Below are 27,942 nucleotides of genomic sequence, written 5' to 3'. Positions count from 1 at the left end.
GCTTCCTTGTGAGCAGTAACCCTCTATCAAGAAAATCATGATAGGAAATGCAAGCACGGGAATATCGTATCAATTGGGAGATATATACCCCGTATGCAGGTGCTGCTGGAATGTTGCTACTTAGAAATGGAAAGTTCACTATTGGGAAGCTGAAATCATCTCTTTTGTCGTAAAGTTTGTTTTTAACAGACCCTCATTGTCAATTTCTAGATGTAAGTCAAGATATGAGGCAGACTTAACTGTATATGTAGTATTCTTTATCTACAGTTCGAAGGGAAAGATTCGTTCAACATAGTCACCAAATTTTGTATTATTTAGTGAACATAATCTATAAAGCGGGACGTAAAGTTAAAGGATTTTTTTAACTCCTTATCTTTCTTTCTAAGAAGTTCCTGTATGAAGTCAGCCTCATAATAATAAAGAAACAAGTCAGCAAGAAGAAGGGCACAATTAGTTCCCATTGGAACTCCGACAGCCTGTTTAAAAACCCTGAAAATGATTCTCTCTGAATTTTCCCCGAAACTTAACATTGACATTTTTTCTTTAAAAAAACTATGAAACAATATTAAAAATTAAATGATTATTTTCGAAAAAATACCTTTTTAAACTTAATGTGATAAACTCATGAAAATAAAAGTAGACGTAAGCGGGTACAGTTTTATTTTCACTTAATAGATAATACAAAAGGATTCCAATTATCTGACAAAATTTCAAAACAATAGAAGAAAATATCCTTAATGTATTATATGATTATATATAAAAGGCCACCATACAGGATATGTTATTTTATCGGTAACTGAGATTGATTTTTCTCAAACTGTTTAGTAGGCCTTGCAACAGCAGTAGTTTGGTCCACAATGGTTTGCTTTCCAAGAACATCCACGAATACCGTAACCGTAAGTCTTGAAGATAACTGTGTTGGAATCAGGTTGTGCACGCGAGGGATTGTCCCGGAGTCTGTTATTCGATTTAACAATATGATATCCATCAAAGCAACTAACTCTGCAATTAAAAATAAAATATTTTTTTTACTGTATGCTAATTCAAACATGTAGTTAAAGTATACCTTGATATGCAACATTTAGAGATAAATAAGTTGGATATTTCTGACGTTACTAGTAAATTTACAAAAATACTGAACTCCAAGGACTATTAAAATGAAAAGTCTTTTATCAATATGAAAACCAGAAGCTTAAACACATCAAACAAATGAAAAATAACTGTAAAATTGTCCTTTTCTGTATTGTATAGGTGTAACTGGTTTGCTTTTGACATGTCAAACGATCGAGTTATGTTTCTTTGACAAAAATACTCGTCGCATTGTGAGGTATATATATATATATATATATATATAATTAAAGAAGATACCGTCTGATTGTCAATGAGACAACTCTCCACAAGAGCCCAAAAGGACAAAACCGTAAGCCCTTCAACAATGAGTAAAGCCTATACCGCATAACAGCTATAAAAGGTCCCGAAATGAGAAAACTAACGGTCTTGTTTATGTACAGATATATTTAGATTCTACCATTGCATCGAATGTGATACGACATTCATCAATTCAAGACAGTAAAATTTTGAAAATTAAGACGCTAAACTCGCCGAGCGTTTTAAATATTTAAAATCGAACTGTTGACAGTGGATATATCGTATTACACGAGATTTCGTAATGGAATCTGTTTCTCTAATGATTTTCAAAAAAATCCACGTCAGCAGTCAAACTTAATATTCCTTTTTTAATGTTCTACATAAGATTTAGTCTTTCTATGTGACGTCGCATGTCGGTATGGTCGTCTTTTTTTCATGCCGTCGCAATAGAATAACAGAGAAAAGTAAACAAATTTGATATGATTATTGGAATTTTAACCAATGAAGAATTGAGATCAAACAAACCACACGTTGATTTGTTATTATCAATAGGTGCAGAAAATGATCATTTAACGAATAAGTTGAGAAATACAATTATATCGACTTCTACATAAAAATTAAAAGAAGTTGATACCCACCGCCTTGCCTGGTAATTGATTGAGGCCAGTATTTTTTTCGTTGCACCTCTACATATATCGTAACAAGTTCCTGCTCTTCCTCTTGCACAGTCTCGTCGAAGAGCAAACACCCAGCCTTTATAGCTACTCGCACAGTAAGATTGCGCCATCTCATCAAAATAGTTGTAAGTCAGTGTTCCATCATACATATTTGGTAACAACACTAAAATTGTGTAAGCAAGGTTAAAGTTAGTCAATTGTGATTATACAATGCTTTGAGTGTTACCTTTTAAATACACATACATGTGCCATCTGATTCAAAATGTACAATGTTGGTGTACATATTTAAGTTTCATTTTGTGACTTTCAACAATAATAATAATCAATAAAAATGAGAAAAAATTTAAAAAATATTTTTATTCTTTATTTCTATATTTTGCGTACATTTTAAATTTATCGGTACACACATGATACTTACCAGTACGTGCAATTTGCTACAACTAAATGGTTACTAGTAGGTTTCTAGTCTTATTTGTGGTGTTCAGGCCTTGTCTGATTTACAATTGAAACTATTGGAATGAGTGTAAGTTGTCGTGAAGGGGATGCATGCGTGTCGACAGAACCGGAAGATTAAGTTTATGCCTTTTGCTTTGTTATGTCTCTTCCAATCGATTTTCGAGATTTGAACATCGGGAAATTTTTGTCGCCTTAATTTGGTTGGAGGACTAAATTTAAGTTTTCTATCATACCTAGAAGATTGCTAAAGTCTTTTTCCGTTTCCGTATACATATTCGAAAAAAGCTTACAAAGATCTGTACTGCATTTAAAAACAGAAAAGTGTATACACTTTAAATGACATGCATTTTTTATTTCCTCATTTGATAACTTACAATCTATATAAAACGTCTAAAGTATACTAAAATAAGCTACATGTATGTTAAATATGAAGGGAAAAATATAAAAAGTCGAACAAGAGTACACAACTTACAACACAACGACATATTCGATAAGTATTGTAGGTCAACCAAATAGGATGGATGTAATAATGATCATCAGTAATGGATTACTAAGTTATGAAGACAAAACGTAGTCATGGTATCAAAATTAACCACCATCCATATATCAAATACAACTATTGCTCAAGATATGCATTAAGTAGATAGATATAAGATGCAGTGTGAGTGTCAATGAGAGCTCACAGTTACAATTTGTGAAAGTAGACCATTACAGGTCAATGTACGGTCTTCAATACGGAGCATTAGCTCACACCAAACAGCAATCTATAAAGTGCCTTAAATAATGACTAGTTAAAACCGTCCGAACGGAAATCAAACGGTCTAATCTATATAAAAACAAAAAACAAACATTTACCAGCCCCATCAAAAAATCTCAATCTCAATTGCTTTATCAAAATTATTAACTTCTGCCTTCTTTTCGTATCTATAGAAAGTCAACAGTAGTATACCGCAGTTTAAAAGTCATTAATCGATTGAGAGAAAACAAATTCGGTTTACAAACTAAATCCGAGAAAAACACATTAACCATAATAGGAAAACAACAGAAACACTGCTGTGCAACAAATAAAAGACAATGCAACATTCATAGAAACTAACTGTTAAATAAAAACTGCCATATCTTAATGGGAAATCATCGAATTCTACTATATTTCCTATCTTATCAATTAAGTCATATATTTAAAATGAATCTCCAATTTTACCAACGAATAACATAGAAAACGGTCTCAACCATTGACGGAAAACATGCAATTACGTTATTGCTAATTTCGCGTTATCTTGGGTAACGTATATACAAATCTGTGCATTTATAACTGATTAGAACTGTAAAATAAAGATTAATAATAATCAGAATTAACATTCAACTTACCACAAACGAATATACTCAGAAAATATGTTTGAATATTCATTTTTGTATTCCAAACCATTTAACTGCAACCAGAGTAGCGAATCAACTAGTAAATGTGTCCTACATTTATACAAATGTTAAACCACCTGATTGGCTAACGTTTGTTCAATTTAATTGGATACCGTTTATTTATGTGTTGGTTTTGTCAATAATTGAGTGTAAATGATAATTGTTATCGTTTTGAAAAATAATACATTTTGTACCAAAAGACAGGCTGACTATGCATTTTCTAAAAATGAAAAACGATACAATTATCATAAATACAGCATAGATAATGCACAACTGAGCAGATCGAACATTATCAGAGACTGGGATCGATTTCAAATGCAGTATTTTCAACATTAAAGTAATGTCCACTATCTATATGACTACTGTGAATTCATTAGTATTCGTTTGATACTAATTTTCGTGGATTTCGTTTGGTCAGGAAACCAAATTGCTAATTTTCTGTATAATATAATGTAGACTTTTCGAAAACCACGAAATCAAATGAATCTTCAGTATATTCATGATTTCAACTATCAGAATTATAACTTAATTGAGATAATTTTGATGTCATAAAGTGGAACAGTAGTATGCACAGGTGGGACTCAGCAAGGGTTCTCGGGTACAGATGTGTAACTGCGATTTCAAAAACACCCCCATTGATATGTTGTAGTCTTGTGAAATCCTGACCCATAAACATATTCCAATGTATACGGTTTATGCGTATGAGCACTCATCAATTCGGGATTTGTGTATCTATTATTATGTTTACTGATTCACTTGCATTTGATTTATTTTCAGAGTTGTCAAAATGAGAATTCAAAAGAATCACAAAGCACAATTATAAGAACAAATTTCAATATTTTTTGGTAAGTTAACATTATTAAAATTTACTCATTGCTGCACGAATACAGCTCTTTGTTAGAACAATTTGTCTATCCAATGACTCTATTAATACAACAAAGCTCATTATTTCTAAGTTTGATTCATGTACATTATTTGGCTATCACACTGTTTCGATTCGTACGTCACTGGTTTTTTTTTTTTTTTTTTTTTTGTAGATAAAACGCGTGTCTGGTGTACAAACTTTCACTACTTGTATCTTGAATGCGCTGGTGTAAAAGACACGCAAAAGAATATAAGTTCATCGGACACTGCAACAAAATTACAACAATACAAGAAAACAAATTTCTTGTCTTCAGCTGTCACAATAAATTATGTTAAAAGCAATTCCTTTAACATGTACAAACAGTACATGTACTATTATATAACATTTTGTAGTTCCTAGCTAGATAATTTATACATATTTTTCATACCCAAAGGTAAACTGTAAACTTATAGAAATATCTATAAAAGAACATGCCGGAATTGCTTTAAAAATCAACAAAAGAATCGTGCAGTACATTTAATAATGACATTATATTTTATAAATGTTAAAGTGAAATTTTTGCCGTTTATCTTCCTAGCGACATCATGAATACTGATAATTACGAAACGGGAACTTAATGAGTCTCAATATCCAGGAACTATATACAAGCAAAAACTATATAGGTTCAAATCAAGTTAAAAAATGACAGATATCGGTTTTGAACATCGGTACTTAGACACGATAAAGCATCCAAACTATCAGTTGCTACTTGCTATGTAAAAAAATTGACCAAGAGTCATGATCGAAATTAGTTAGATTTCAAGTAACATTTTAAGTGAAACAAATTCGGGTCACAAACTAAAACCGAGAGAAACACATCAACGATAGGAGGAATGAGTTGTTTCGGTGCCAATGACGCGTATGACTACTCATGAATTTAGATTTTAAATCTATCATTATGTTGACTAATTATCTTGCTTTTAATTTCTACTACGAGTTGTCTCAATGGAAATGAAAAATGAAAAAGAGAATCAGAGAGAACAATTAAATTTAATAGAAAGTATATACGAAAGTTTACATTATTAAAATTTATTCATTACTGCACGATTAATGCCCCTCGTTTGGACAACCTCATTATCAAATAACTCTATTAAACAGTTCATTATTTCTAAATTTCAATCCTTAATTGTATCCTTAATGAGTTTATGTAAAATGAAACATAAAAAAGTAAGTGTAAGTCCATCTGACACTGAAACAAAAGTACAACAATACATGAAAACAAAAATCTTATTCTCAGCTGTCACTATAAAATATGTTAAAACCATTTCCTTTAACATGTTTATATATCAAAAGTACAACAATACATGGAAACAAAATTCTTATTCTCAGCTGTCACTATTAACTATGTTAAAACCATTCCCTTATAACATGTTCATATAACAAAAGTACATGTACTATTATTGTAACTTTATTCATTACCCCTTTCAAAACTTCATTCTCTGTTCAATTTATGTTTGGAATCCACTGTTACAAACCCTCATTCAAACCAATACAAACTTGAAGCTATAATTTCGGATATTGCAAGTCACAGACTTTTCAAGCCAGTTCGCATTGGAAAATATGAAAAAAAGAAAAGGTCTTTTCTTAATCTTTCCTTCGCCAACAAAGGTCTCGATGGCGTCAACCTAGGCAATATCCTTCATCATAAATTAGTGCAATCGAAAATACCTCCTTATTTCAAAGACCAGTCTGTACCAATAATTTCTTATACCTATACCAAACCTATTGCAACTAAAATTTTCAATTACAAACGCGTTTTGCAGGATCTCGATATTGACGACTTCAAGTCTAAACCTCCTGATTGCACTTGTGCTAGTTCCAAATTCACATATAATCCTGCTGGCCACGTTATTACCGGTGACCTTAACATTGTTAATAACACTTCTCTACGAAATGTGTTATCGAAAGGTCCCAAATATCGTGAGCCTAAATCCATCAATTGGAAATACAACTTTAAAATTTTGATGGATTCAGTCGAGGATTATGCCAGGCAATGGGCTAAGCGCGAGAAGGAAGACGTAGACACTCTTTCCGAATGGATTAAGGCAGTGAGGTCGTTGATACAAATCAGAATTAAGAAACTGAATAGGTCCATCAATGCCCATGCTACGTCAATCTTTAAAGACCCAAATGTTGCAAAACACCTATCCGACCTCCATGACAAATATGTTGTTGTCCCCGCAGATAAAGCCCCAAATAACATCGTTTTTGTGTGTAAAAGTCACTACATCAACTGCTTGATAAACGAATTAGGTATTGACAATTCACTTGGAAACTCAACATATACCCTCACGACACTTACCAAAGAGGAAATCTTGGATAATCATAGGTCTGTTCTATGTTCCTTTGGAATTTCAACCAAAGATGAAGAACTGGATCTTCCATCACTGTATTGGATACCTAAACTACAGAAGTGTCCTTACAAACAACGGTATATTGCTGGGTCTTCCAAGTGCTCCACGAAACCTCTTTCTAAATTATTAACATCTATTTTATCAGCAATCAAAGACGGGCTTCAAAGTTATTGTAAAACTGCCTATTCTAGAGGTGGCGTGAATCAGATGTGGATACTTAAAAATTCAAAAGATCTTTTAGAGTACATACAATCTAACTCTCTTTCATCTTGTAACAGTATTAAAACATTTGACTTTTCTACTCTATACACAAGTATTCCACATTCCAAACTAAAAGACAAATTGAAAGAGTTGGTATTACTTTGCTTCATAAAAAAGAATGGCCAACGTAGATACAAGTATCTTGTCTTAGGGAGGGATAAATCCTACTTTGTAAAGAATCACTCTGATTCAAACAAAAAATTCTCTGAAACTGATATTATCAAGATGCTTGATTTCTTGATTGACAACATATTTGTTACGTTCGGAGGACGTGTTTTTCAACAGATAGTCGGCATTCCAATGGGAACAAACTGTGCCCCTCTACTCGCCGACTTGTTTCTTTATTGTTATGAGGCTGACTTCATGCAGGAACTTCTTAGGAAGAAAGATAAGAAGTAAGCAATATCCTTTAACTCTACTTTCCGTTATATAGATGATGTTCTTTCACTAAACAATTCAAAATTTGGTGACTATGTGGAACGCATCTATCCAATCGAACTAGAGATAAAGGATACTACAGATACAGTTAAGTCGGCTTCATATCTTGACTTACATCTAGAAATTGACAATGAGAGTCGGTTGAAAACAAAACTTTACGACAAAAGAGATGATTTCAGCTTTCCAATAGTGAACTTTCCATTTCTAAGTAGCAACATTCCAGCAGCACCTGCATACGGGGTATATATCTCCCAATTGATACGATATTCCCGTGCTTGCATTTCCTATCATGATTTTCTTGATAGAGGTTTGCTGCTCACAAGGAAGCTATTAAACCAAGAGTTCCAAATGGTGAAGTTGAAATCATCCCTTCGTAAATTTTACGGACGCCATCACGAGTTGGTTGACCGTTATGGAATAACCGTTTCACAAATGATATCGGATATGTTCCTTACGTCGTAACTACAATCCCCTTCCCTTTCATGAATATGACCTACCGAATTAGACTATTTACCGGATTTGTAATCACATAAGCAACACGACGGGTGCCACATGTGGAGCAGGATCTGCTTACCCTTCCGGAGCACCTGAGATCACCCCTAGTTTTTGGTGGGGTTCGTGTTGTTTATTCTTTAGTTTTCTATGTTGTGTCGTGTGTACTATTGTTTTTCTGTTTGTCTTTTTCATTTTTAGCCATGGCGTTGTCAGTTTGTTTTGGATTTATGAGTTTGACTGTCCCTTTGGTATCTTTCGTCCCTCTTTTATTGAAGATTTTGTGGTTCCTTGCAATTGCTAGATTAAAAATATTCTCTTTAAACAGCCGTTAAGTGGAAAAACCTAAAATACATCAATTGAAACCCATGTCGGATGTGCTATGGAAATTTCATAAAATATTGCAGGATCTTCAATAATGAAATAATGTTTTGTTGATATTATATTCATAGTTTGTCAACAACTAACAATATGCAACTCATCTATCTGTCGATATCTTGAACTTCAAATAATAATGAACGAAGACATTCACTAACATAACTGTTTCAATGGAGTCATGGTTAACAGCAATTACGATACTGTTATAAGGATTTATCATATTGTAACAAACCGCCGCCACAGGCCGAGTAATTGTGGAAGGGTCTGTTGACAAGTTTTGGGGCTCTCGTCAGGAATATTCTGCATCTTGGTGTTTTTCCGTCTTCTACCTCTAAAGACGAATGGATGCCAGGCAATGCACTCATATTTCTCAGTCCATAAACTATAGGTTCGAACGTATATTATATTTATTATTACATGTTCATGGTATATAGTACACAGACAAATGCAGACATGCAGACGCTTAATCAGTAATCAGTTTTTCGGGTCATTTAGGTCACTCAGTGTGGTGGGGGATAACTGCCTTTATATTTACATTTCCTTAAAAATACTTCATCTTATATTATTAAAGCATATTAACCTGCTTGGCTTTTCTGTTGGGCTGGGTCTGGTAAAGATAAACTTTCAAGTTGCAAGTTAAGCTACTAGTTAGGCTTGAGCTAACAAGTTATCCGCCATTTCACTGAGTGGAACCTTATTTATATACTTTTGAGATCCCTGAAAGCCAATCGAAAATAAGGGATCTAGCCAGGGATCCCTGAGGGCCAATGAGAACCCTGTCAGGACTGACAGGAAAATGTCCGATAAAATAGGGGCTTGACAGGAAAACCTGCACATTTAAAAATCACATGTAAAATGGACAGTGAAATGCCTGTTCTTTAATTATTATACAATTGGGCCAAAATCCTAACTTTTCCTTTATATAAATTTAGCAAAAGAAGCTTAAAACTTCGTTACTAGACTTGTTTCCAATTTCTAGCCGTGCGTAGGACTAGCAGACGCCGGGAGTACTGATACTAAATTCCAGCAGTAAACTGGTTACAATATAATCCCTAAGAAACTAATCTTTAACAGATATAAATAATGAAGCCTTAATAAAACTATTAATGTAAAGACTTATTTCTTACTCTTATAGAATACTTAAGAGATTTAAGATATATAATAACAACAACAAAAATATTTCCTACTGCGGTCACATGACCTGTAAAATGGCTCTTCACGGAGAAACAACAAAAATGCTTTGGACCGATAGTAAAACTTAAATATTTCCTTACTGAGACACTTTCAGGACTTATAATGGGTTGAAATATAATCTTAGGTATATGCTTATTAGTGCCAGACACCTTACAATCTATGAAAAATATGTTATACAGGAAAACGAGTTTGGTAAGCAAGTGGAAGGGGCACTTGCCAAACAAAATGCATAAAGTTAAAAAGTTGCAAATATAACAGTATGTCCAATTCAAATAAATGTTCATAAAGTCAATAATATTTCTGTTACAGGCCATCATCCAATAAAGTTTTCATCCATCTGTAGTTGACTTATTTCTTCTGTTGGCATAGTAAATTCCAGGTTGTAAAAATTATTAAATGTTATATTTGTCCAGTTGTTACAATATATATCATAAAATAATGGTATATTGTACCCCATAATAAAACTTATTGTACATATATTTGTTCATTAAATTTGAAGTAATGTTTCAGCCGTTTGATAATACTTTTGTTATCGACTGCTTCCGGTTTATAGCAACTGCTTCCGTTTCATACCAACAACTTCCGATTCATATCAACTGCTTCCGGTAATTATCGCATTATCGCATGCTTTTCTGTAACGTTTCTTGTTATTTCGACGTCATTCGGAAAATTCCGGCAAAATCCACCGCAATGGAACGGTTTTTTTTTTGTGTAAACAAAGTTGGATATAAAGAAAAATATATTAGGAATCAGTTAAGTATATAATAAAAATACTCAAACATTACAACAAATTTTTCAAAGATTTTAAAATAGTTGTTGTCTGCATGTCTTTTGCTGAAGTATATGATAAAAAGAATATAACATGTTATTTTTTTATATCAGAATCCTTATCAGCCCATGGTCAAAATCATCCAATCAAGTCTGTCGGCTCTCGGGCTGATATCATGACCTAGGGCTGATAAGGGTTATGATATGAAAAATGTCATGTTATAATCTATATTTATCATATACTTAGACTCAATAACATAAGATTTTTACCGTATGATAATAGCATTAAATTAACGTATATTCCATATTTTTCAAATTGGTGCTTAGCGGGCTGTTATGAAAAGTTTATCATAAAAAAAATTATACTTAGACTAAATAACATATAAATTTTACCGTATGATAATAGCATTAAATTGACGTAAATTCCATATTTTTTGAATTGGTGCTTAGCGGGCTGATATGAAAAGTTTATCACATGCTTCGATTGTTATCACATGCCTTTCCGTAACGTTATCACATGGCATTCCGGTAATACTCGGCCAATTCCGGAAAATACACCTCAGTGCTACGTGTTCAGTGAAAAACATTACAAAGTAGTGTACAAAACAATTACTTGAATACTGGAAAGTATATTGTTTAAAATAATAATAATAAAAAAAAAAAACCAAACAAACAAATTATTTAATAAATGCATTTTTTAAAGTTTTTCTGAAACATAATTTAGAAAGTTTCTTTAAAAAGTTGACTTTTCCAAACAATGATCATTATGTGTATTGTTGAATTATTTTTTTGTAGATTCGTCCATATTAAAATGGTTTTTTTTTCCTCTCTCTGTTGAGGCATACGATAGAAAGATTTGATATTGAATGTATCAAATTTTGGGTCCGACGGCCGTGAACTTTTTTACTCTTTAAACTTCGGGAACCACGTAAAAGGATCAATATATGAATCTGTTATTTTTCTCTACTGTTGAAGGATATGATAAAAAGATCATAACATGTCATTTTTCATATCGCATGTATTATCAGCCCTAGGTTCAATATCAGCCCAAGAGCCGCAAGAGTCTGTCGGCTCTCGGGCTGATATCATGACCTAGGGCTGATAAGGGTTATGATATGAAAAATGTCATGTTATAATCTATATTTATCATATACTTATAGAAAATAATGGTATAATTGTACCCCTTGATAAAACTAATTTGTTCGTCAATCTATTCATTAAATTTAAAAAATTGTCTAAGCCGTGTGATATGACACTTTTGTTATCAACTGCTTCCGATATATATCAACTGTTTCCGGTTTATATCAACTGTTCCCATTTTAAATCAAATGTTTCCGGTTTAAATCAACTGTTTTCGGTTTATATCAACTGCTTCCGGTTATTGTCGGATGCCTTTCTTTAACGTTATCGCAAAGCCGATGTCATTTTGCAAATTCTAGAAAATAAATCTCAGTGGTACAATTAAATTAAAAACATTACTAATTATAATAAATCAACGAATGTTAGAAAACAGGAAAATATTTTATTAAAAACAAATAATTCAATGAATAAATGTTATAAATTTTAAAAAAAACATTGTCTTGTCTGTATGGATTCTGCTGCAGTATTTGATAAAAAGAACATAACATGTATTTATTTTTTTTATCAGACCCCTTATCAGCCAATGGTCAAAATCATCCCTTGAGCCTTGCAACTCTCGGGCTAATATCATAACCTAGGGCTTATAAGGGAACTTATATAAAAACTCCAAGTTAGAATTTAAGGAATTTGTAAGAGAAAATTGTGACAGAACTATAAACTATAAAAAATAGGGTAATATTAACTGTTTTCCAAAATGATTAAGGATTTGTGAATGTATCTTTTTTAAGAACAAACTCCTTGTTCTTTTGTTTAGATTTTTACTTTCTTTACAAGTCCTAAAATAGTAAAACCTAAGGTCATGGTTGTAAAGGTTGTTTTGTACTTCTTCATCTACCCGTCTACCCTTTTCCAAGTTAATTCACAATTTATAAACCATTCTTGTTTTCTGTTGGTTTCTTCTATGACTTCTTGATTAATTTATATTTTACACAAGATGTTGCAGTATTAATAGTATAATCTGTAATTGTTTTGTCATTTGATTTATATCTGTAATACCAACTGTATCAACATAAAAATACATTAAATAAAATAACATGGTAAATTGCATATTAGTATATTCATTGACATGATTGACTTTTTGGACATTGAATTTTAAAGACATAAATTATGTATCCACTGGAGGTAGTACATTAAAATGAAAAATGTATTGGTAAATATCTTCTGACACAATTATATAATCAATAAAACTAGAACCTTTAAAATCAAGATATGTACAATTTCCAGCAGAATCTCCCAAATATCTGCTATTAAGAATATTTTACTTAATTTCGCTGCAAGTTTCCAATAAAACGTTTACCCTATGAGTTTATTGTTTTGTCACTTTTACCCCTTACAATTTCCTTACCACCAGTACATGTCTCAGGGAGAAGGTCATTATCGGCCCTATCAAATAAAGTATCATAGATGTGATCAACTTCTTCACCTGTTTTACAATTAAAATTACCAGAAAGATATTATTTTCCATAATTGGAGTATTCTATGATATCTTGATTATGATTATCAAAAATGTTTCGCTCCACTGTCTACATTAAGATTCTATGATTGATATATCATACAGATAATTAGATATCAAATCCTGATTAAAAAAAATATTGTTTAGTTTAACCATAATCCAGTCTTTTCTTCACATAAAAAAGTTACTCCTCTTTCTATATAAATTATTCCTCCTGATCTCATGCATTGCTTTACTCGCTTTTTCTTAGCTCCAAGTAAGTTAACAACATGAAAACTGGCAGATTAATGGGTGAATCAGTTTGGGTTCATGTTTCTGTATATCCTAAATTGTCATCAAATTCTCAAATTTTATTTATATACAAATATGCTTTTGATAGTTGTCAACACTTTGAAAAATATCCAAAAATAGAATTAAATTTTACAATAGTGATTTTAACTTTTGTCTTTTATCACCGTAAAATGAGTTGCATAAGAATTGTATACCAAAAAACCTTGAAACATGTCTTTCACTTTTATCAATTCAAAATTAAATATCTTTATTTTTTTATTATCTTTTTTTTTAGTTATGTTAAATTCAACAGATGTGTAGCTTATCTAATAAACTAATTGTGAAACAAATGTTTTTACTGACTGTTAAACTGTTGAATTTTCGTTATTGATTTTTTGTATTCATTGTACATGCATTATGTAAATGAGACATATCCTATACAAATATTAAATTTAATTTCTAAAAAAAAGGTATAAGTGAACGGTTGATAGTTATAACGTATAAGACATAAAAAGAACAATATAAATGTAACAAAAAAAATAGAAGTTCACAATTAAAATAATACTCGCTGACAGGTATACGTACATGTAACAATGAGATCAAAGATTTCTCATTTAGTAATCAAATGCATCTTTCAGATCCAAATTCCCCTTTTAAAGTTGGTATCTATTTTGTTGAAAGCGTCGTGGTCGATTTTCTGTATTGCTATTTGTCCATTTCTGTTTATGTTCATTAGATTCATCATTTTGGTCTTGTTCATTGTATTCAAAGTACGGTTTTAATCCGAATCTGACATTTAAAAGATTCGAACAAGTGCCACTGAGAAATGAATTCCATCATCAAATAAGTTTCTGAATAGTTGCAATTAGGAAAGTTCTTAGTTTTCGATAATGTAAATATTTTCCTATTCTTATGACAGTTATTGCAGATTATATACTGCTAGTTTCTTGTTATAGTTTACATTGTCTATTCTGATAAAGGGAGATATAATATGGATTTGATTTCATGGAAGGTTTTGTTTATATGTCTTGATAACATCTTTCATCTTTCTATATTGGCATCAGGTGTGTACCTTTCCAAATCATTAATACCAGCCATCATAAAATTGAGAATGGAAATGGGGAATGTGTCAAAGAGGCAACAACCCGACCATAGAAAAAAAACAACAGCAGAGGGTCACCAACAGGTCTTCAATGTAGCGAGAAATTTCCGCACCCGGAGGCGTCCTTCAGATGGCCCCTAAACAAATATATGCTAGTTCAGTGATAACGAACGCCATACTAATTTCCAAATTGTACACAAGAAACTAAAATTAAAATAATACAAGACTAACAAAGGCCAGAGGCTCCTAACTTGGGACAGGCGCAAAAATGCGGCGGGGTTAAACATGTTTGTGAGATCTCAACCCTTCCCCTATACCTCTAGCTAATGTAGAAAAGAAAACGCATAACAATACGCACATTAAAATTCAGTTCATGAGAAGTCCGAGTCAGATGTCAGAAAATGTAACCAAAGAAAATAAACAAAATGACAATAATACATAAATAACAACAGACTACTAGCAGTTAACTGACATGCCAGCTCCAGACTTCAATTCAAGAGAAGTCCGAGTCTGATGTCAGAAGATAACTATTTCAGTTGAACTGTGTATGCCTGAATGATTTTCCATAACGTATCTGTTTTCTATTTGAATAAAATTGAGAATGGAAATGGGGAATGTGTTAATGTGTTGAACAGCGGTATGCTACTGTTGCCTTTATTTAAAGAGACAACAACCCGACCATAGAAAAAACAACAGCAGAAGGTCACCAACAGGTTTTCAATGTAGCGAGAAATTCCCACACCCGGAGGCGTCCTTCAGCTGGCCCCTCAACAAATATATACTAGTTCAGTAATAATGAACGCCATACTAATTGTACGCAAGAAACTAAAATTAAAATGATACAAGACTAACAAAGGCCAGAGGCTCCTGATTTATTCTTTTTACCTGGTCCAAGAACATTAACTCTTGTTCTATTGTTTTTGTAAATTTTTCTCCTTTGAAATTGGTATCATGAGAATCACTTATAGGAAATACCGTTTTTTTTTATTTGAACAGATCTATCACTTGTATATGCATTGATAAGATCTGGGTATTGCTGTTTTGGTTTCAGAGATTTTATCAATGATATCGTTATAACTTTCCCTTGTAATTTCATTTCTGAGCTAATGTTTTTGTTTTCGTTTTGCACCCTTTCAAAGCTTACATTTTAGTTTTGAATAATTGTTTTTCTATGCCTCATATTTGTGTAGTGGTCTGTTGATTTTTTTTCATTGTTTGATTGTTGAATTCAATTATACTTTTTTGTTTTTAATAATTCTTGATATTATTTATATGTTGAGACAACTTAATGTTTGTAGACTTTAGAGATTTGATGTCTGATTCAATATTAACAAACCTGCAGTACTGGCTTTCTCTTACAAAACACATTTTTAATAAAAAAAACAGGGGAAAAAATGTTCAAGAATCCAAAATAATAAAGGTGATAAAAGTGAAACATATAAAGTCTTCACGTTATCGGACTTATGTTGTAATACCTCACTTTTATTACCTTTATTATTCCAACTCTTAAACATTATATTCTGTCAGAAATATGGAAGTTGTTATCTAATAGATTGTGTGTATTTATGTTGTAATGTTTGTAACCCGGATTTATTTATTCTCAATCGATTTATGACTTGTGAACAGCGGTATACTACTGTTATCTTTATTGATAATATATTCTAAAGAATATTATTATTAAATTTTGTCTACGAATCATGCTGTCTACTGTTTTGGATAACTCTCCATTAAATTGACAAATTAAAATGTTTACATAATCTGTAAACGGCATGTTTTATGTTTATCCCATATGTAGTCATACTGTCATTTTGTCCCAATGTCATAAATATTACTAAGATTCCAGTTTAAAGCATTGGTAACATTTTTTTAACATAATGTGCTTTATAAAATGAATTTGATATATAAATTCGTTATCTACGTTCATATCCGTGGATATTGATATGTTAACACCCTGAAGTATCTTAGTACACCCTGAGGCGCAGTCGAATGGTGTACAGGGTACTGAGAGTGTTAAAATATCCCCGGTCTTCGTCTAAATCTGGCCATTTTTAGAGAAATTCGACCACAAAGTTTCACGTGAAAGTAACGGGTTTTTTATACTTTTTAAATATCTTTTATTGAAATTTAGGATTTTGACATACTAAGTATTTGTAACGTGATGTAGAGTTCTTCCTTTGGTAGAACCCTACAGATAGACACATACAAGACGTTTTTAATATAAAGACAGAGAAAGTGAAATGGGTCGAATTTTGTGCTCAAAATTGTGAGAGTTACATCATAGACGGTGTGACGTCAACGTGGGTCATTTGCATAGTAAGGTCAGTATACCAATTAATTGACAATGTGGCAGAATAGTAATGTATTTACTAGAATGAGTGCAAATAATCGAGATAAAATGCAGTACCTAATTATACAGACATCTTGGATGATCTACAGAATTCTATATTTCCTAAGGAACAACCATTGAACTAAGGAAAATGCGCGCGAATGGGTAGCAACGTTAGGGGATATTGGTGAGCAACACTTAGGAGCTATGGGTTTTGTGACGACGTGCGTTAACCAATCAAAATCCTAGAAATATACTAAGCCGGGGAAAATGAATTTTACTATCTCAGTGCAATTACTTTGCACCTTTTGAAATGACCATTACATATGTGATTTGCATCCATGAGGCCATTAAAATGAACTCAAGTCATAGTATGAATATTGCAATAAGAGGGAGGATTTTTTTAGTGTCACTTGAAAGTTTGAATAATTTCTACATTGGTCAGACAATACTCTTCGGACTTTAAATATTCGTAAAACATGACCAGGTATTGTCTAACATATAAGTAAACATATCTATTTTCTGTCATTGCCCATGTCAATCAAGGACAATCAATACAATATGATGCAGTTATTACTTGAGAAGGAACATATCATAATTGTATCCCAACTAAGTCTTATTTTTACACTTTCAGCAAGAACGGAAAAAAGCCCTTTAAAATATTTTATCTTTTTAAAACAACAAATCCATTTCACTTTTATATATCTGGTGGGTACCAGACCTTAAAATTGTTGAACTGCACAGATAAGCCTGTACTCACATAGTTTTTGAGGTAAAAATACAGCCATGTTTGTTCTTTTGTTATGATGAACCTGGTTGCAATTCGGTAAATATTAGCAATGCAATTTCCAATAGGAACTGCCTTTGCGACTGAAAATGTGACACTTTTACTATGAAGTTTCGTGAAAAAAATATATCCCAGAACGGAAGATGATATGCAATACAACTTTATTCAAAGGTAAAAATATAGGGCTGTGTGGCATATTTTCAAGATTTATATATCCTGAATTTCTTATATAAATTATATACTACCCCTACCTCCAGTATTGGACTTCCTAAGAATTAAATTTACGGCGATACCATTTTTTCTATACTGGTAACATCAAGAGTTCTGTCTCTATGATATAAAACACAGAGATCGTTTCAGGGGACAAGAACGTTAGCAAATAACATATTTATGAATATTGCATATCTCCCCGATTTTGAAACAAGTGTATTTACAAAGTGCAGTCTATAGAGTGTGTCAGGTTACGACATTAATCAGTTAAAAGTGAATTTTTGAGATTTAAGGATGTTCGCCCCTTTGCTTAATAACACGAAGCTTTTTAAAATACAGGTTTGTGTCCTTGTTTTTGTGATATAATCATTAAAAACTTTCCGGCAATATTAGTCTCTCTAGATTCTTCGACATTTAACATTGGCATTGTTTTCTTCCAAAACCTACTATACCATATTATGGATTAAATGATTTTTTCTTATATGATTTTTATAACTGTATATGATAAAATCATGAAAATAAAGTACACATTAGCAGATAAAGTTTTATTTGTACTTATAGATAATACAAGAGGATTCCAATTATCTGGGAAAATGTCGAAACAAGGGAAGACAATACGTGATAGGTTAATTCATCGGTAACTGAGATTTTATTTTCTCTGACTTTTTAGAATGCCTTGCAACAGCAGTAGTTTGGACCACAATGGTTAGCTTTCCAGGTACATCCACCACTACCGTAACCATAGGTCTTGAAAATAACTGTATTGGAATCAGGCTGTGCAGTCGATGGGTTATCTCGGATTCTATTATGATTTTTACCAACATGGTATCCATCGAAGCAACTGACTCTGAAAGTATAAAAAAAACATGTTGTTGTAATCTGTCATGCTATATCTGAAATATCTGATGCTTTGAATTCGCTACTTTATCACAACAGCCGCATGTACGACATTAAGAAAAATACAAAAAATGCAAAATACAGCAGCATGTGTTATCACCAAGACGAGAAAGCTTGCAATTCAAAGAATTTTTTTTTATTTTATACTGTATCGGCCCTGCTTACATACAGGAACAAGTAAACATGCACGTGCCTGGATTATCTCGCTGTTCAGGCTCTACACAACTACTGATGATTCCAACAACAACAAAAAACAGACGGAGATGCACGATGAGAGACAGTTTGATTAGGTAGCAGCTTTTTTCAATTTTCCGACAGCTTGAGACAATGAAAGTACCAGAGCACTTTTAGGAATATAACAGTTTTTTTCCATTCGTTTGATTTGTTTTATCATTTAATTTTGCCATTTGATTAGAGCCTTTCCGTTTTGAATTTTCCTCGGAGTTCAGTATGTTTGTGATATTACTTTTTAAACCTCAGCTAAAAACTTATTTTGATCGAATTGATTTATAACATTTTTTTATCATGTTTTGATATCTAAATTGAGAAACTAGTAAACAGTGTGCCTATATAGAGAATTTCATATTCAAGCTTTTACTTGTGTATTTACTTTTAAGAATTATGGACCCTTTTTTTGTTTCAATGCTAAATTATTTGAAATTTTATAAAAATTCCACAGCCATTCCCATTTTTTCTCAAATATTTGACAATGCTGTGCTGGATAGGTAGAGGATTTTTGCATGCCGTGTTAGCAATGATGACGTTTATAAATTTAGATATTGGTAACACGTTAAAGTCTCTGGATTTTATGCCAAAAAAAATTGTTTATACTTGTCACAAAATCCCCATTTTCTATTAAACAATAAGTAATAATGTAGTAAATTGAGTTTTCCTTTGGCATATGTACACAATGACACATCTCTATAATTCATTAACTTTGCTGTTTTGATATATTTACACTTCGAAATTTACTTAATAAACATGGCTACAGAAGTAGTCATTGACATACATGAACATATTGCTGATACTTTCATTTTTACAGTTAAAACAAGAAAATATATCTTAAACTTCTTTTTTGAAACGAGGATAAATCGTTTTCATTTAAACATATTTATGAATATTTATGACTTATATTGTTTGATATCTTTGGCAGCTAATTTAGTTTAATTTGAAAAATAGAATATTGAAAAAAAGCATACAATGGTAATGTTTTCGTTTTGCTTTCTTCGTTGGTATTCGTGTAAACTAATAAGTATGCAATACATGTTTAAAATAGCCAACAAAAAAAATGTAGTATCTCGACAGACTCTGACTACATGTCAACTAAGTTGAGATGACCATAAATTAGAGTATAACTCGAAGAGACCTTTAATGTAAGTCTACATTATGTTATTTTGTAGTAAAGAGGGACGATAAAATATCCCAGTGAATACTATTAACAAAATTCATAGAAAATAGAATAAAAGAAGAAATTATCCCGGTATGTCTTTAATATAGTTAAATGTCTGTAAAATCAAACGTAACTTAGTATACAATATTAGGTCAATGTAAGAAAAATACAACTTTTTGTATGAGTCTGAGAAACTGGGGAAGGGCGAGGTTTTGTCGAGCTCTTCCAAAGTTTTGCGCCGAATACAAAAAAGTTTATATTTTTTCTGACATTGACTTAATATTGTTTTTTATGTTGCAACTTAAATTAATACATTGATAGCTATTTAAATTGTAAAACTAATTTCAAACTTATTTTCTTCCTTTAAGAACCCCTGATTGTGGAAATGTGATCCATAATGAAATTGACATTGCACAAAACATAGCTGTATTACTAAATTTAGGAAATAAACACAATTAGTTGCAGTATAAATCATTGATATATACAATTATATGTAAAATCATATAATCAAAGAGCTGATAGCTCTGAGGTGGAAGAAGGTGAATAAAAGGTAACCTGAATTACCACAAAAGCAGCACCACTTACCAAGGCTGCTTTGATCCATTATCGTTATGATGTATTTTTTTTTCTTCAAACAAGAAAAGGTCATAAGTACATGGATTTTCCATCCGTACAATCATTTTCTATGTTCAGTGGACTGTGAAAATTAGGTAAAATCTTTAAATTGGCAGTAAAATTAAGAAGATCATATCATAAGGAACACATGTGCACTAAGTTTCAAGTTGATTGGATTTCAACGTCATCAAAAACTACCTCGACCATAATCTTTATAACCAGAAGCAGGACGAACGGACAGACCAGAAAACATAATGCCCATAAATGGAGCATAAAAATAGTAAAGTTTGTTACATACCCGCCAACTTTTGAAAGTTCCCATAGGGGTTTTTAGTGCACAACAACAATTTTAAGGTTACAATTTTAAGCGAAGTATTTTGCACGATCTGGATTGTCTAGAAAAAGTCATATTTGTATGATGAACTTACATGCCTTTTTCTTAAGTCTGTTTGCATGATTCTAGTTATTAAATCGGTAGAAGAGATGAAGCTAGCAGATCAGTGTTTTTTTTCTTGCGTAAGAATATTAGATGCTTGTTGAAATTTCCAATTTTGAATTATGCACACAAAGATGGACCTTTAACAGGTTGGGAACAACACTCCAAATGAGGGGTAACCTTATTGGAAGAACATTACAACCCACTGTAAAAAATGAGCCAATTTTTTTCATATTATTTGATGAAACTTTCCCCCAAGAACTATGCATCTATTAAGTACTTAATGGTCAAAATATGTCAAAAGATTTTTCTGTTGTTTCTAAACTTATATCTTCTTTATTAACTTGACCCCTCATTTAGAAAAGTTGTTCCAAATATAAGAATTTTCCCACTTTTGAGTTTAATAAAAAAATCTTAAAAATGTTCTTTCTTTTTTTTTCAACAGTAAAATGACCCCTTGATTTAGGAACAGTCCCTTATTTAAGGGACACCACTCATAATTGGGGGGGGGGGGGGGGGGGGTCCCAACCTGAATACAAAATAAAATATGTTACAACCAGTATCATGTCAATAAATTAGTGAAAAAAAATACTATTTACTATCTTTATCATGTTTATGGTAGTACGGTAGACTCCGGACAATCGGATACCCAAAATTTCAGCTAAAAATATCCGATTACCCGATATATTCAATTAGACGATGAATGTATATTCAATGAATATTCTACAATAATAAGTAGATCTATTGCTTAATATGTGAAAGGGCTGGAGGATTGATGGAGTGATTTTTATCAGTTACATCACCACGATGTTTGGAGAAAAATTATCAGCTGATTATGTAGCTAATGATTAAATTTGTTTCCACTTGCAGTTTTTAAATCCAATATTTATCAAAATCAAACAAATGTCCTGAAATATTTATGTAAATTATTATCTTCCATCCATAATTTGTCTTTACTTGTTTAGTAAACAAATTATTTACATTTTCACACAGGTAAACTTATTTGGCTATAAATAGATCACAGCATGTCTGAGTAGAATCTCTTATCTAAAATCGTAATTGTTATAATTTTATTTCTTTAAATAATCAAATTTAAATTTATGAAAATAATCATGATTGATAAAATAGTATTGCATAAAGTTTACGCTTTCAGAGACTATTTATGTTTAGGTCATGGTTCTACAGGCTTCTTCACATATTTGTAAACAAACCAATATGGCCGCCACACGTGATTACCTTTGCACATGTGAAAAAAATATTTCTGACAAAAGTCAGATTTCTCTTGTCAAAAGTGATTTATATTTATATTGCAATAAATTATTCAGAAGGAGGTACATTCAGTTTCAATTATATTTCTTATTCTATGAGCATTTAGAGTTTAATCAAATTCTCCCAACAGTAACTTACTGCTCTTGTCAACTGAGTCTTGAATAATTTTATAAATAGATTCAAACCATTTGAAGTAGAAAGGCATCTACTTCACATGACAAGGAAAACAATGAATAAAGACACCAATTTAATAAGAAATAGATCCTTTTTATTTACTAAATTCGTAACTTCAAGGCCGAACTTGTAAACAGGGCGAGTTGTCCCGATACCAAATTCACGCATGCGTACTACAAATGTCTACAGTAAAAACATCCGGTTACAAGTAAACAAAAAACGTTCATGGATTTCATGTGGATGGTCATATTTACGATAGTGATTGTTTTTCAATCCTAATTTACAAATTAAATGATTCAGTTGCTTAATCATGTGTAAAATCGGTGTCAGGAATCTTAAGTTGTTATGAAATTGTAATACACAGAAACAATTGCGGCATACAGAGGCTCAATGAGTTTAAAGTCGGTCCTATAGGTCTTCAGAAGACTTGACGTCTTCTTCCACCAAAAGATTAATAAAGTTGATACTCACCGTGTTCTCTGATTACTAATTGAAGCCAGTATTGCATTCTTTGCACTAGCACATATATTGTTGCATGTATCCGCTCCCCTCGCACAGTCTCGTCGAAGAGCAAACACCCAGCCTGATGACTGACTCGCACAGTAAGATTGCGCCATCTCATCAAAATAGTTGTAAGTCAGTGTTCCATCAGAACTCTTTGGTAACAATACTGAAATTGTGTAAGCAACGGAATAGTAAGTCAATTGTTATTTGAAATTGATCTGACCTTTTTAAAGACATAAATGTGTAATCGTTTTAAAATGTACAGTGTTTGTGTACATTTTGAGTTTTGTTTTGATGATATCAATAATAATTAAATACCAATTGATCAGAGAACAATTGAAGGTCCTGTCACTTCTAAGGATTATTTCTAATTTGACAATGTCAAAAATAGGTTTTTAATGTCATTTCCAGTGTCTTATGAAATCTTATTGTTTGCTGATTCCAAAAGTATATGATTTCTTTACAATTCTGTTTGAAATAAGGGAGGTAATTTTTCCTTCCATTCTGGTACTATTTGATAGTTTATTTGACACTGCTTTCAAAAATGAATTGTTCTATAACCTTTCACCTAAAATAAGTACAAAAAGTGTCCCTTCTGCCTTGCACAAGGTCACTTTCCGATTAGCTTTTACAAAGTCATATGGCTAGATACCTAATGCTACAGTCATATGGCTTTATGGTGTATAAGTATGAATTAAAGGCAAAGGGCAAATAAAAGAACGTCAAACTAACATTTTACCTTGAACTCAATAGCAAGGTCATATACCAAAGACATCAAAGCAAAAGACCCTTGGTCTTTAATTGTATAGTTAATGAGGTATATCACAGTATGCATAATTCTAAATATAAGAGAGGCAAAAACTCCTATTTTTTTGTCTAAGCACCCTTTCAACCAAAATATAGGAGTTACGACATATTGCAAATTACAATTTAGTATGCATATGTTGTTAATATATTGTACGGTTTACAAATAGAAGTGATAATGAACCAAATTTAGACCTTGACCTTGATCTATATTTTCTTTGGACCAAAGACCTCAAATAAAAAGGCTGTATGTCTCTATCAATTATTGTTTACCAGTTAGAAATGCATATCACTTATATCAAACGCATGAGGGGAAATAACTCCCATATGGAGTCTCCGGAACTTTGCGGTGAAAACCAAACTCAACATCATTAAGAGCAATTTGGTAAAATAAATTTGACACAAGAAAAACAGTGTTTGCGGAGATAACTGTTACAAGAAAAAGTGGTCTGTAAAATAGGATCAATTTCAAAAGTGCAAAAACTGTTCGATATCATATACCAAACATCAAAGCGACATCTTGTACAATAATAAGACCGCGAAAGAAAAAAAAATAATAATAACTAGAACAAAATCTAAAGGTAAAGTGGAAAGACCTGATAATTAGAACAAAATCTAAAGATCTGTCAATGGAAAAACCTAATAATCAGAACAAAATCAGTAGGTCTTCCAATGGAAAGGTGAAAAGACCTAATAATGTGAACAAAATCTAAAGGTCTATCCACAGAAAAGAGGTAAGACCTAATAATGATAATAATTATGAAAGAATTTTTTCAGTTTTTATTTGTTTATTTTGCATGCACTTTGAATATGTCGGTAAACTCGTGATACCTACCAAGATTAAATTATGAGTGCACCAGATACTCGTTTCGTCTACAAAATACTACTTTTTACTTGTATTTTGTCTAATTTGTTGTTTTGTGGACTTGTCCTATTCCCAATTGAAAAAAAATGAAAGAGTATAAGTTCTCGTGACGGGGGATGAAAGCCTGCGAACACCAATTCACTTTCTTATTGAAGTTCCTTTATTCATCCCTCCCCTCCCAGAGTGTTTGCCTGTTGACTTGATTTGCTTCCTAATCGACTTTCGAAATTTAAACATAGATTGCCGTTTAATTTAATAGAAGTACTAAATCTAAAGGAGTAGGTTCAGTAAGACCCCTTTTTGGCCCCAAAATATAGCAGTTTTAGAAAATTGTGAAAATGTAATCTATAAGCTATATTTTGGAAAGTAAAATGCTTCTGCTACATAAATATGAGGTGTTTTTGACAATACAATGCAGAAATATCGCGTTCTAGCATCATTAAGTCATGCTAAATTACTGAAATCTTCAAAATTTTAGAATTTTGGTTAATTTTTAGACGGTTTCCGTTTAAAATGAAAGTGGCCGCATTCGTGTTCATTCATAGTATTGAAATGCAAGTTGCATATCATGAAAATACAAAACATATATAAAGGTTGAGGATGAACACGGATGCGGCCACTTTCATTTTTGACAAAAACCATCTGAAAAGTGACGTTTTTTGGCATATTTGATAGAGTTTTCATATTTAAACTTGAATGAGAGCGTTTTTAATGACTAAATCAGTTAAAATTTTTCCCATAAACTAATCGAATCAATTAAAATAGACACTTAAGTGGTTAAAAAGTGTCCAAAAACTTTCGTTAGATGAACCGTAAATTTGAGGCCAAAATCGGCCATTACCGGACCTACTATGATAAAATTAAGAATGGAAATGGGGAATATTAAAGAGATCACCATCCGACCATAGAGCAGACAATAGCCGGGGGCTGAAAAATAAACAGAAGTTTTCTTCTTTTTCCTTGTTCTATATGCAAAAGAAGTCATATGGATTTTTACTTCTTGATTTAAGAACAGAATAGTCCATAGTCTTAAAATTAACATGCATTCATTAATTCCCCATTTGATAACTGACACTTTTTATAAACGTCTAAAATATACAACTATTAACTACATGTATATTACAAAAGTAAATAAACTTTAAACATAAAAAGAACATTAACGATATATCCGATAAGAGTTGAAGGTCAACGAACCGGATGGATGTAATGATGAACATTAGTGGTTAATTACAAAGGTTTAAAGACAAAACGTAGATCAAAAACTTTAAAACAGCACATAAGTATCAAGTTCAAATATCGATCCGGATATGTATACTGTTAGCCAATCAATACGCAATCAATTAAAACAATAAATCACAAAACCGACAGAAACTTTATCAAAAAACGCAAAAACGTGTTTGTCAGACTTTACAACATACGACTAATGTAACGTTGAGTCGAAAGATACCAAATGGATTTTCAAACTTACAAAAATGACAATAATAACAAGCACGTGCACAACATAAAAGGTAAAATTTGCAGTAATTAGGAACTACATGTAAAATGTACAGGCTTATATGTGTGCTTTTCATGAAGATATAAAAAATCGCGAATATTTGCAAGACTTTAATATCTTAATAAAAATTATATTCAATTGAAACAGATCAGCTAGTGATATGCTTTGTTTACTAGAAAGTAGAGCCCATTGAGTATCAACCCATGAAACAATTTACTTTTTTATGGTCTATTTATTTTTATATTATGTTTGAAAATTATAATAGTAATTCATCTGGTCAATTAAGACGATGTGATTTGAAAACAAAATATGCGTTCCTTTGTTTCCTTGGCATATTTGTCGTTATCGATTAAACAGATTAATAGTCTTAGTTTTGCAAACAAATGGTTTCATTATGGTCATATTTTGTCAATATATGTAAGTTATCAAAATGTGTATTTGTTTTAAATAAGACACAAATCATATGTTACTTAGTTTTAGAAAATATTGCTTACAAAAAACAGAAGGTGTTGTATGATTGCCAAAGAATGTTTAATGAATACAGAAATTTTACAGACAAATACAAAACACCACGCCCTCGACCATTGACAGAAATCATCAAATCACGTTATTGATGATTGCGACACAATATATTGGGTAACGTATATGTAAATATATGCATTTATAAAGACTTATAACGAATTAAAACTATAACATATGAAACTGATAGCATTCAAAACTTTCATTTAACTTACCACAAACGAATATACTCAATAAAGTTGTTTGGATATTCATTTCTGTATTCCATACAATTTAAATGCAACCAGACTATTAAACAACAAGTTAAGATGTGTGCTCCTTTTATACAAATACTTGTAAAATCCTTTGATTGGCTATCGTTTATTCATATGTGATGTTGATTGGCTATAGCGTTTATTAATGTGTTGATTTTGTCGATAATTGTGGGTAAATGATATTGTAATCGGGGTTTTCAATTGAAAACTTAAATACATTGTGTACGAAAAGACAAACTAACAATGCATTGACATAAAATGAAAAACGAACATGCAGTTTACAAAAATACAAGATAAAAAAAAACGACTGAGCAGCTCGAACACTATCAGATCAGAATCCGAGGTTAATATCAAATGGTCCAGAAGTGTAACTATTTATAGTGTTTTCAACATTTTAATGCTGTCAACTATCAATATAACTTTAATAAGAAAACTAATATCAAACTCATTAAATAAAATGAGAAGATAATTAAAACTAATATCAGCATATAAAACCCAAATACAAACAGCGAAAATATTCTCTAATTTCCCAACATAACTTGGCGTGAAACAGTTACTCTAAAAATTGATATGTCATAAATTTTACTGGTCCGTTCATGTCAGTGTTACATTATTATTGGTTTTAGTCTGTTACTGGCTTTATGGGTGACTTATGAATGGGAATTTTCGCTACATTGAAGACCCATTGGTTGCCTTCGGCTGTTGTTTGCTCTATGGTCGGGTGGT

At 31.8% G+C, this 27,942-nt stretch overlaps 2 protein-coding genes and 1 long non-coding RNA gene across 4 annotated transcripts in view; all 3 read right to left on the bottom strand.

The window, feature by feature from the left end:
- LOC139484632 (galactose-3-O-sulfotransferase 2-like) overlaps positions 1 to 27,254 on the bottom strand; it is a 66,663-nt gene extending 39,409 nt beyond the window's left edge. The window contains exon 1 of the mRNA XM_071268458.1: positions 27,070 to 27,254. The gene's annotated coding sequence lies outside the window, so the exon portion shown is untranslated. The remainder of the gene's footprint in view (positions 1 to 27,069) is intronic.
- The window catches only part of LOC139484634 (uncharacterized), a 47,036-nt gene extending 19,743 nt beyond the window's left edge, over positions 1 to 27,293 (bottom strand). Inside the window, exons 1-3 of one of the 2 annotated variants that reach the window (XM_071268463.1) lie at positions 27,178 to 27,292; positions 23,247 to 23,445; positions 18,525 to 18,841 (exon numbers count right to left, since the gene is read on the bottom strand). In XM_071268463.1, coding sequence (XP_071124564.1) covers positions 18,661 to 18,841; positions 23,247 to 23,445; positions 27,178 to 27,217 — 420 coding nt within the window. In that variant the 5' untranslated portion in view covers positions 27,218 to 27,292 and the 3' untranslated portion in view covers positions 18,525 to 18,660. Of the gene's footprint in view, positions 1 to 18,524; positions 18,842 to 23,246; positions 23,446 to 27,177 lie in introns of those variants that run through there. The other variant, XM_071268464.1, reaches the window with a different exon arrangement.
- On the bottom strand, positions 647 to 4,016 carry LOC139486866 (uncharacterized). The gene is made up of 3 exons (XR_011655659.1): positions 3,870 to 4,016; positions 2,007 to 2,208; positions 647 to 1,002 (listed from the first exon to the last, which is right to left on the bottom strand). It is a non-coding gene; the product is annotated as an uncharacterized lncRNA (long non-coding RNA).
- Positions 27,294 to 27,942: the final 649 nt, after the last annotated feature.

This window comes from Mytilus edulis, chromosome 8 (assembly GCF_963676685.1).
Source record: "Mytilus edulis chromosome 8, xbMytEdul2.2, whole genome shotgun sequence".
NCBI classification, from domain to species: Eukaryota; Metazoa; Mollusca; class Bivalvia; order Mytilida; family Mytilidae; genus Mytilus; species Mytilus edulis.
Note: the sequence above shows the minus strand (reverse complement) of the source record. Positions and strands in the feature narration are given on the sequence as shown.